This window comes from Equus asinus, chromosome 12 (genome assembly GCF_041296235.1).
Source record: "Equus asinus isolate D_3611 breed Donkey chromosome 12, EquAss-T2T_v2, whole genome shotgun sequence".
Classification (NCBI taxonomy): Eukaryota; Metazoa; Chordata; class Mammalia; order Perissodactyla; family Equidae; genus Equus; species Equus asinus.
Window position 1 is genome coordinate 16,869,437 of NC_091801.1, and position 12,319 is coordinate 16,881,755.

The 12,319-nt window shown below is 36.7% G+C and overlaps 1 protein-coding gene across 10 annotated transcripts in view; it reads right to left on the reverse strand.

Moving 5' to 3' along the window:
• The window catches only part of C12H8orf34 (chromosome 12 C8orf34 homolog), a 371,097-nt gene that overhangs the window by 130,949 nt on the left and 227,829 nt on the right, over positions 1-12,319 (reverse strand). For 7 of the 10 annotated variants that reach the window (XM_070481128.1, XM_070481132.1, XM_044780279.2 and 4 more), the window contains one exon: positions 1,741-1,876. In XM_070481128.1, coding sequence (XP_070337229.1) covers positions 1,741-1,876 — 136 coding nt within the window. The remainder of the gene's footprint in view (positions 1-1,740; positions 1,877-12,319) is intronic. The other 3 variants (XM_070481133.1, XM_014838485.3, XM_070481130.1) reach the window with 1 other exon arrangement.

Sequence of the window (12,319 nt, forward strand, 5' to 3'; positions counted from 1 at the left end):
AACACCTAAATCTCTTTCTATCTCATTGTTTTTATCTATTTTAGGCTTCCATCTTCACCTTAAGACAAGAGCTTGGCACTTAGCAAGAGAACAAAATAAGCAGGCAGACTGTCAAGCGATACTACCTGGGTTTGACACTGTGTTTTGCCACCTACTGGCTGTGTTACTTTGGACAAGTTATTTAACCAACTCATCCCTCAATTTGCTTATGCATAAAATGAAGATAATAGCAATTAACTCCCAGCATTATTTGAGCATTAAATTAGTCTATATATTTAATATGCTTAGAATAGTACATGGTACATAGTAACAATGCAATAAATGTAACCAATTATTATTTACTTGAATATTTCTTCAAAAAATTCAGTTAAGAGTTCACCTTAAATGCAAGTTGCTTGCAATTTACAATCCAACTCTATCATCAGGAAGCTGAATGGTAAATAATTTAGGACTGTATGTGCTTGGACCTTTCTCAATTCAAATCCTCAATAGTTTAACAAAACATATCATTTTCATAGGATTTCCCTTTTGAAAAAACAAACACCTCATAGCCCAATCTTCTACAAATTATATGAAGAACCAAGACCAACCCCTCTCCAGTGGAATTGTAAATGTACAAATATACTAGAATGTTCTTTTTAAACTTCCAAACAGCTCTTCCCTAGATGACCTTGCTTATTCAGGATGCCTAACTATCATCACATAAATATTAGCAGTTTTCTTCACACCCCTAATCAAAAAGTCAACTCATCCAAATATTACTTATCTGTAGCAACGTTTCCCTTGATGTTTTCACTGAACTATGGCATTTCTCTTAACGGTCTCAAATAATATCCCCTGATTTTCTAAGAGGTTTCCTTTCTGTTTTTCTGAGCCTGTGACAATTAAAATAAAAATTCTAAAGGGGTAAAATGAAAGAAGAAAAGCCACAAAAATGTGATTTGATTTTCCTACACTTTCCCCCTCCCTATTTCCAAGCAGCTAATCCCCTCTCCAACAGCACAATGGAACAGCTAGACATAAAGAAAAGGAGATAAAACTGGCCAGCCAGTGCATTGTTCTTGCTAATCTGCACCATTTACATAAGGGTTAGAAGGCTTGTTTTATCATTTAAACAGGCTTAAAAGCCTCTTTGCAAATGAGATTTAGTTTCCACAAAAGAATGAATTCTAGCTATCTGGTGAGTTTCTGCTAGACTAGCACTGGGAGCTGACTTGGCAGTAACTGAAACTACTTCTTTGGCCACATAGGGTACATGCAAAGATTGCTTCCAGCTGCCAACGCGGAAAAGCGTCAAGCTGATTAAATTCTTTCCAGGAGGTGAACAGGATGAGGAGCAGGTTAAGAGGCCAATCATATCAGATCTTACACTGTACCTTGGCACACTTGTCCTTTATGCAGGTGCTTTAAAAGTGGCTTTGAACTTTCAGAGCCCCTTGAATCTTCCTTTGAAAGGGAATAGAAGGGCAGAACAGCAAATGAAATTCAGAGACAAAAAGACTGAAAATAGTCTCAAACTGTGAAGTGGAGACAATCTAAACTCTTTGATTCATTGTTGGTCTGAGTGGCATTGGGCATAAGGATAAACTGCATGACTAACCCCCTGGCCAATGTTAGCACAAAAGATAACTGGAAGGAAAAGATTTTCTTAACACAGAGGAGGACACACTTTGCATCAATACCCTAGATTTTAAAAATCAAGATCACGTTTACATATACTATACCTATTATTTGTTTTACCTGGCACACCTTGAACAGATGTTCAGTGTGACCTTGGCCTGAGGTTCAGCAGGGTGAGTAGCACGACTTTGGTTAAATTTGCTCCCAGAAGGTACCAGGGTAGTTACTCCCTCCATTCTTAAATCATCAAGATCCTCTGTAACAATATAAACAATTACAGAGAAAAAAATTAACTCTAATAGTATTAAGGAGAAAAGTGCACGTTTTCAGGAATTTGCTAGTAGTTTGTTAAGTAAAACATTATATTTCTGCTTAGCAAAAATCTTACCTCATGCATCAATTATTTCTCAAATCATTTCTAGATGTAGTTGGAGAGAAATTATATGAGATTTACAGGGGAAAAATGGTGAGAGACTGAATCCATTTGAACAATGGGTACACCATATAGGACTGTAGAACATGACGCCACCCTCTGCTCTAACCATCCAGAGAAGCCAATCCACAATTTCTGCAGCAATTGGCCCCAAATGGTCAGGAATTGGTCTGACCACCAGCTTCCTTCTTTCTGCCTTTGCTTCCAACTCAGAACCAACCAGAGAAAGACAAATATGCTCCCAAACTAATTACATAAGTTCCTTTGCTTGTAAATAGTCTACCTTTGGCTTCCCCATCCAACAACCTCCAATGAGAACATATCTGAAGCCTTGTCTTTTTTCATTCAAAATCTTTCCACTTGTCTTCACTTGGGGAGGACAATAGTATACCCGGAGAGTCATGTCCCGGGGGCTCACTGAAGCCCCCTCCTATTTTTCCCAGGTCCTCAATCAAGACTTAAAAGATCTAAATTTCCCTTGTAATTCAGTCCTGACACAATATGTACATGATCTCCCATGTTATTCACAGAACAAGGAATTTTGTAAAAGGGTTTCAGTTACTTGCTCTCAGCCTTAACGAAAAAGAGACATAGAGTTTCAAAAGATAAATTATAACGTTGCCAAAACATAATCCATTATTGAGGTTATAATCTACAGAAGGAGGAAAATCACTCTCTCTGAATAAGGCTATAGATGACCCAAACTTAGATGCCTCACAAAACAACTGAGAGGCTTTCCAGGTTTAACTGGATATTGCAAACAACAAGCGTCAATTTTCCTGAGATTGTACCTACTCTTAGTCCAAATCATGAACAGGCCTTCCGTAATCTGCAAAACGGTGGTCAACAGACTGTTTCCATAGACATCCCCAACTAAAAATTCTTTTGTCTACTCGCACATAAGTAATCTGGAGAAGACTTTAGACTTTAACTTGACTTTAAGAGAATCATCAAAAACACATTGTCTTGACCTGGTTGCAAAGGTTTATTCCCTTGTTTTAGGGCAATAGGCGCCACTTCAAAATTTGATGCTTCTGTTGAACTAGCTATAGGCTCCCCTCTTGATCTCATGGTTCCTCATGCAGTACAGACATTGGTACTACCTGGGAACACAACACTTTCCAGCTAGCTAATTAACCTGAGACTCTCCTAGTCTCTCCCTCTCACATTGCTGTTCACCCCTGCAACACCCTGATCTGCCCCTCTCCTGCCCCTACCGGGAGAAGGCAACTTCATAGTTTTCTTATTTCAGTTAGGGAATTTGCTGTACCTCACTCAGTGTTAAGGACTCCTATTGAACGTTCTGACTTACTATTTGTTGATAGACACCTCATAACTTGAACAGAATATGCTGTCACCAATTTAATTTTGCCTTTAGAATACCATCCTCTACCTGAAGTAGAATCAGCCCAGATGGCAGAATTATTGCACTTATTTGAATTTGTTGACTAGCCAAAGACCACAGAGTAAACAGACGAATATATATACAATGTATGCTTTTTTGTTTTTTTAATATGACTTTGAGATGCTTTGGAAACAAAGGGCTTCTTAACTCTGCTGGAACCCCCATCAAAAATGGATAAGATGTTTAAGACAATGTTAGATGCACTCCTACTTGATAAAGAGGTAGCTATTATAAAAGTTGGAGCTCAAAATATGAGAAATAAAATAATATGGAAAAAAGAAATAAAATGGAAACTAAAGGAAATACTCTAGCAGTTCATTTTGCCAAATAAGCAGACTTACCCAAGGTTAGGAGCCTATCTAAACTCTTAAAGGATAAATTCTTAAAGAATTCAAACAGACCATTACAAAATATCATTTAGCCCCTTATTCTGAAAAGAAAAATAGAAAAAATCCAGTTCCAGCTTCACTCAAATAATCATTGGTACTCTCAAGACAGCCGCTTAGTGGCTCTAGATGATTTCAAATGGATATTAGGTAGAGTTCTCCATGAAACTACTCATTACCGTACGGATAAATTGGAGTATCTTAAATCAACATAGCTGGGGAAACTTTAAAAACAGTTGAGGTAATTTCTGAGTCTTGTGTCACTTGTCAACAACATAATTCTAGAAAAACTGTAAAGGTGGGATATGGCCAGGAAGCAAAGCTTCAAGGGCCCTCTGAACACCTTTGATGGATTTTGCACAGCTTCCACCCTTCATGAGATTTGAATATGTTTTAGCTATTGTATGTCTATTTTCAGAAGGATCAAAACATCCCTTGGCCAAAAAGTCTTTACAGTTGCTAAAATTCTGCTTGATTTTGTGTTTCCAATCTTGAGAATACAAATTTTTATATCAAGTGCCCAAGGCATACACTTCACGAGAAACGTTATAAAAGAATTTCGCAGGGCATTACCCCCCTTACTCAGAAACCATGCTGCTCTTACCACCTACAAACTTCCTGAAAGATGGGAAGAATCAACAATGTCTTTAAATAAAATTAACAAAACTTTCAGAAACCCTGCAATCCCTTGGTCAAAGGTACTCCCACTTGCCTTTAAGTTGGTATGGTCCACTCCTTCAAGTTTTCACTCTTTATTTCCCTGTGAACTGGTAACTGGAGGGCCCATGTGCTTAAGGATTTTACCTATGACACTAAACTCTGCCCTACTGTGCAGAGAAATTGCAAAATATTGCAAGAGACACCTGTACTATACCCAGTCCTATAGCCAACAGGTTAAGCTCACGTTCAAAATATCTTCTTTTTTTTGGTGAGGAAGACTTGCTGATCAAATGTCTGTGCCAACCTTCCTCTATTTTATGTGGGATGCCACCACAGCGTGGCTTGATGAATGGTGCTAGTTCTACACCCAGGATCCGAGCCTGTGAACCCCGGGCTGCTGAACAATAGCATGTGAACTTAACCACTACACCACCAGGCCAGCCCCCAAAATATCTTCTCAAACAGCTTCTTTATGATATTCAACTATGAGATTTCATCTATTGGAAGACACATCAGAGGAAAACTGCTCTTGAACCTCACTGGAAGGGATTCTATCAGATACTGTTAATAATAAATATGTAAATAAAACTCTCTTGAGTAAATCCTTGGGTTCACATTTCACAACTAAAGAAGCTATCCAGAATCAACAAACAGGAAGCCTATTCCAATAGGGAATCTCAGACCAAGGATTCTCAGAGATTCTCTAGAAGCTGCTCTTCCTTATAGGTGATCCAAGATCTTCAGAACAGTCTGATGACCTCAGACAGTGGACAGCTTCTGCCCAAGATGTTGGATCAAAACTCACGACTAGTTCGTATTTTGCTGTTCATCCACTTACTTACAATCATTCTTCTCATTTTCTATATTCTCCTGGTTGTCACTCACCCATACTGGTCCTTTTTCTCTTTTGTTCTCTTATTAAAATTTTTAGATCAGAGCATAATCATTCTAAACCCAATCTCAGATTATGCAGCTAATGTAAGGCCTTGCTTCCAACATCATATCACGAACAATTTCTTTTTTCCTGGATACCTATGTGTTCCTACCAGATACTACTTCCTTTGCAGCCAGGATGGCTAATCTTGCTTGCTTTATACTAATATCTCATGAACTTTAGGATAGTATCACAAAACTTATCTGTACAAAGAGGCCCTAATTCTATAAATTATCAAAGCTGAAAATTATAATTCAGATTCAAGCTCCAACACGAGGCTACCTTTGATTATTCAGGCACTTTACCTGGGAGAGTTACTGATTCATTGTTTATGCAAACAATCAAAGTGTTTCCAATAATAGGAATCGTACAAACAAAAGACTGTAAGACATGTATCATTTTAACTCTGGCAGAAATTCTGAATGATACACCTCTACCCTAGATGGTATACAGATCAGTCTCAATTCCTTGGCAAGAGTAGTGATGGACAATCTAGATTTCTTGTTCACTAATCATGTTGGTATCTACGCCATTGCTAATACCTCTTGCTGTACTTGGCTCAGTGAAACAGGAAAGGTAAAAAAGGCTATATATTGCCTTAAGGAAAAAAAGCTACTTGGCTTTCTAAGGTTGATCCTTATGATGTGTAGGAGTTTTCTCTTGGCCTTGGTTGGACAATTCAGACTCTTGGTTCCATAGCACCTTAAACGGATTTTTAATGCTTCTTGTTTTTGTGATAGTAGTCATGATGCCAGTATGTTGAACTCTATCATCTTAACGCTTAATACACATCTTAAATGCTTCTATGAAGCCACTTTTCCGTCAGATGGTCACCACGATAATTCAACATCAAAAAAATTAAGAAACTCTTGTGATACAATTGACTATGGAGACAAGTGGATAATTATCAAGCAATGAAGATCTGGATCTCTAGTCTTACCTTTGCCCAACTTCCTGCAAGGGAGAGAATGGCCGAAAGAGGGGACTGAAAGATTGAATATATAAACAGACAATGGATAGATCATATATGACATTAGAACCCTGACCCACACACAGTCTGCTAGAATCAACCAGTGAAGTCACACTACCTCTGCAGCAGTTGGATCAAAACATTCAGGTCTTGGTTAATAAAGGCCAGCTTCTCTCATTTCGCCCCCATTTCCAGCTCAGAACCAACCAGAGAAAGCCAAAGATGCTCTCCAAACCAACTGAAAAAGATAGTCTGCATCTAGTGAGCCCGCCTTCAGTTTCCCCATGCCAAGAACTTCCAATCAGCATATACTTCAAGCCCTGCCTCCCGCTTTTTTTTCATTATAAAGCTTTCCCACTTCCCTGCCTGCCTTTGGGTCTCTGGCAAATGCAATGATGGTGGCTGACTCCTTTGCTATAAGAAGCTCCAAAAACACAGCATCTGCTTGTTCTCATTTGATGGTCTTCATGGATTCCATAGTGGCAACCTTCAAATAACTAAAGGTTTATCATACAGAGCTCCCCCAGCAGCTCCAAAGAAGAAATAGGTCTAAGGAGAGGGAAGCACATTTCTGAGCCAACATGACAATCTTCTAACATTTATAGCTATTCAAAGGCATACTGTACAGCGCCATGCGGGAAATGTGAGTACACCACCCTCAGAAGTGATTAAAGCAGACACTGAATAATTATTTCTGGTGGATGATTTAGAATTTTGCAGAAGCATTGTACTAAATGATCTCTCAGGTTTAATCTAAATCTAAGCTTCTCGCAAATATTCTCATTACAGTTCTATGATGGATTTAGGGTATATCTGATACCATGAAAAAGATGAAATTGAATGTTTAAAAGAACATTTTTTTTTTAATGAAGCAACAATCTTTTGGTGACCATATTGCTATGAATTAGACCTAAAAGTTGCTTCCTCAGTTTTATTTTTGGAGCTGCAAAGCACACCACACTGACTTATTAATGAACTGAGTACTGAGTTATTCTTCACAGTGTCATGAAGAAATTACGTGGTTCCTTCTGTGCTAGGGAGTCCAGATACGACGGCTATTCCTTACATTTGAGGACATGTTCAAAGGCCTAAACACTCATCTTTCTACTTGCCTTTGCACCATTTTCCTACTACTAAGATAAAGGATAGGGGTATGGAGCTTCATGGTTATTATGTAAGCATTCGTAAGTTGTTTGACATATGTAGAGAAAGTAATAGGACATGAATTTTAGGACTGCATTTTTAAAGATGGCTTAGCCACCCCATACCCATCTGGGTATCATTTCTTTTTTTCCAACTCAGAATAACCATCACAGTATGGGAGAAAAAGAGAATTCTAGAGGAAGAAGCCTTCTGGAGTTCATTCGCTTTTTCCTTGGAGACTTCAGCATCCTGCAAGCTGAAACTGCCTCAGCAACTGCTCTGGCTGTGGAAGCATCAGATGCAGCTGTGATGGTGGCAGTGAAACTGACTCCCCAAGTCTTAGGAGAGGCCTTACTCTGAGAAATATTCATTCTTTCATGCTTCCTTTACCAATATTCATTCCATCAAGGAAAGTCAATGAGCTCCTAATAACTATCAAGTAGTTACCAAGCTCTAAATGTCACGTGATACAACTATCAAGAATCCTTCATCCTGTTTAGTCATGGAAGGATAGTAATAATCTATGTTGAGTTTACAAAGAACAAAAATAAAATACAAATCTAGATCTCCATAGCTCCCTTTCCTGATTAACTTTATTAAACGGAGCAGGTGTCTAGGATTAAAAGAGCTAGAGAAGGAAACAGAAATGTCTAAACTTAGGAAATTTTGGAAAGTTTGCATAACTTGAAAGAGTAGAAAGAAAAACAAATGAAAGAATTTGAGTAATATCCTGTCCAAGGAATTTTCATTACTGAATAAGTCAAGGAAGGAAATGCCGGGAATATTTTTTAAATATAGAAAACTCAGAATCTTAGAACATCAACGGTATCAGTCTGTCTTCCTTCTTTCCTTCCTTCCTTCTTTCCTTCCTTTCCTCCTCCTTTCTTTTCTTTTTTCCTTCCCTTTTTTGGGCCTTTTTCCTAAATAAAATATTCTCTAAGATGTTCAGAAGATGAAGGGGGAAAAAGTGACCAAATCTGTGCTTTAAAAAGATAACTGTAGGTATATTTATGGAAATAAAAAATTTTCTAAATTTGTAAAAAATTAATTTAGGAATATTCTTTTTAAACATGGTCAATATTATGAATAATATAATCTATAAAATATTCTTCATTGAAATGAATATGTTCAACTAATACATTCAGTAAATGAGTTACTACTCATAACTATAAAAGCATTTCTCATCAATATATTCTTATTTAAGAATATGCAACTATATGTCAACTAAATATCAAGAATATATTTAATATAGTCAATATATTCTAGAACCATCTCATCCAATTCATTAGTCACCAACTGCACGTTATGGAGCACTTAAAATGTGGTTAGTCCAAATTGAGAGATGCTGTAAGAGTAAAATACACACAGGATTTAGAAGACTTAGTATGAAGAAAATAATACAAAATATTTAATTTATAACTTTTATAGTGACTACATGTTGAAATAATATTTTGGATATACTAGGTCAAACAAAACATTATTAAAATTAATTTTACCTGTTTCTTTTTTTAATATGACTATTAGAAAATTTTAAATTACATATGATATAATGTGGCTAACATATTTCTATTGGACAGTGCTATACTAGAACATATATTTCATGAATATATTAATAAAAATTATATTTTAAAAATTTTCCTATATATCTTTAGACTAAATAAACATTTTCTTAAAGTGATGCAAATAAGAACACATTCATTGAATATATCCAAGCATAATAGTCATGAGAATAATATAATCATATTCATTGACTCTATTCAAAAGAATGTTTACTTTGGTTTCTCGCTATCCTCCTATCTGACTTTTTCTACCATAGTCCTTATCATTACTTGACTATATAAATACACACATATTTAAACATAAACATGCATGTACATGTACAGACACACACACATTCCCCTATCATTATTCATCTATTTTAAAAATCCATTTCTTTTCTGATACCTCAAGATAGGAACTCTTTCTCATGTACTGTCATAATCTCAGTGTCTCAGAAGTATGTCTAGCACAGAGCAGGCATTCATTGATATTTACTAACTATAACACTTTTGTATAATTCGATAAACTTGGTTAATTGATTATTTGACAAATTGATCTTTATGTGGAATTGGTTTTTGGAAAATTGGTGTTTGAAGGAATACATTTGTTTCACTTGCCTACAGCCATTTGGGAAAGTAAAAACTGGAAACAGGGAGAGGAGGCAGGAAGAAGCCTGTAGCAGTAGGGCATGTATAAGCTGAGGACCTGGGGCAAGAAAGCAACAGTAAGAAGAGAAAGAAATATATTGGAAGGTAGTTTCAGAGCAAGATTCAATAGGTTGTAGTGAACGATTGAATGTGAAATCCTCACAGGTTTCTCCATATTACCACTTTTAGGGAATACGAGAAGAGAGAATACCTCTGGTTTCGCACATGGTGAGATGGCACTATCTTCAGGAGATCCATATGGATGTTCAGTAGACAGTTAGAAGGATGAATCTGGAGCTAGGGAGGGAGTGTGGAATGGAGCTATAGACCATATGGCTGAGAAAAGCTGATACAATTATCAACCCAGCAGTTAAAATCAAGCAGTAACACTTCCTATGTCTAACTTCCTTTACAAATGAAATGTGAATATTATAATTTAAAAGAAGAGAGTACCAAACTTATTCTTTTTCACAATAGAAAGATCAAAGCAGTAATTATTTTTAAAGGTAGTCTATAAAATTGTGATGCACTTTTGAGTCATAGGGACACTACTGAGAAAAATGAACTAATTTATGGCTAAAGACATGTGAGCACTTTATCTTTATACAATCGAAATGACCAAGAATTAATCAAGCAAAGAATTGTGTTGATTTAATTTAAGGAAATAACAGCTGCCTAGATGAAATAATCTCAGGACTTTCATGTCATTCAAGTGTAATCCATGAAATAATTTACAGCTGCTTGAACCAGACAATGTGGGCTAGGAGTGAATTTTCACATCTGTTTCTGGGAACTTTATAACAAAAATTAAAAGCTTTTCAAACACAAGTCACTTCACAGTGATTCAGTGACGGGTTACACAAGAATTATATGGCAGTTCTTCCCGGTATTACAATTGGTTTGTTGACTTACGTTGATAGAGCTGATTTGGTCAAATATTTTAAGCAGATGTTATATATTTTGAGTGAAATATTAAAAATACAACAAATGTTAAGAAAACATATAGGAAATTAGACAAGTTTAAATAAAATATTTATGAAAACTTTTTTTTAATGTGAGACAGCTATATTTCCTTAAATATAGGGAAGAAAGAATGGAAAAAAAACATAATTCACTTTACTGGGACAATTTCTGCTTGAAAGGTACAAGAGGGATGGTAAGTTCATGCTTCCATTGCTTCTCGGTTTCTACCATCATGCCTTGAACATGCGTTGTGCACTCTTTCTCAGCCCATCAGAATAGTACCACTTAACCAAATTCATAAATAGTAGAACAAAGTGGTAGATATCAGAAATTACAGGCAATAATTTTTTAGAATAACTATAGTTTAAAAAAACGTAGATTAGAATTGCATTTTAAAAAAAAGAGAAGTCTTGTGAAATTTAAATGCTGTGCTGGTTTCCCTTTCTAATAACATAAGAAAGAGTACGTTACAGTATTTACTTTCCTTGACCACATAAGACCAACAAACAAAGAAAGTGATTAGACTAGTAAGTAAACAGAAAATGTTTCTGTAAATTCAAATTTACATATATCCTATGTATTCTATTATTATTTTAAAGCTATGCAGTTTTTGGCAAGGAAGATGGGCCCTGAGCTAACATCTGTTGTCAATCTTCCTCTTTTTTTTTTCTTTCCTCCCCAAAGCCCCAGCACATAGTTGTATATCCTAGTTGTAAGTTATCTAGTTCTTCTATGTGGGATGTCACCACAGCATGGCTTGATGAACGGTGTGTAGGTCTATGCCTAGGATCCAAACTGGCGAACCCCTGGCCACTGAAGTAGAACTCGAGAACATAACCACTCAGCCACAGGGTCAGCCCTTATGCCTCCTATTGTTAACTGAAAGGAGCAAGAAACTTCCTGAGATGCTCTTTGTTAGCTACCAGTTCCTGTTTAATTTCTGTGACCATTAAGAGCCAAACACATGATGACCACAAACATTTGTAAAAATTTCTAGTCTGGAATTTGTTTGCTTAGATTGCAAATGAATCACAAGACTCGTGCTAATTGAACCCATCATTATATGAACTGTGAAGGCTTTTCTGTTAGTCAGAAAAATTAAGACATCTGGGAGTGGTTTTCTCCTTCCAGTCTGCAAAAAAATACTAGTGCTTCTAACAAATTCAACTCCAAACACTACCCAAAGTCTGGTTTCTGCATCAGAGTGCATCTTTATTTTTCTTAATTTTCACAGGATAATTGTATGTTATACAGTATACACACAAAAAATTGACTTTTTCCTGAAACTCTTGTCATCCTCTGAAGGTTTGACGGACAGATGTTGTGAACAATTCTCTTTCATAAAAATAACTGAAATTCCAGGCGTGTGGATGCGTGTTGGGTAGGGTTGTGGGCGCAGACTGGCCTGGTATAACTGAAAGCCCTAACTGAAGTGAGGACACATTGTGATCAGCACAGAAATCCAGAGACAGTGTCAGAAGAATAGTAGCAGGGAGCAGATTTGAGGAGCAGTGGGGGAGGCTGTGGACAGAAGATCAGCAAGGAGCTTAGAAGCAGAGGCGTCAGGAACACAACTGGAAAAGAGAAAGTGAGGCAAACCAGGCAAAATGTCGAGAGTG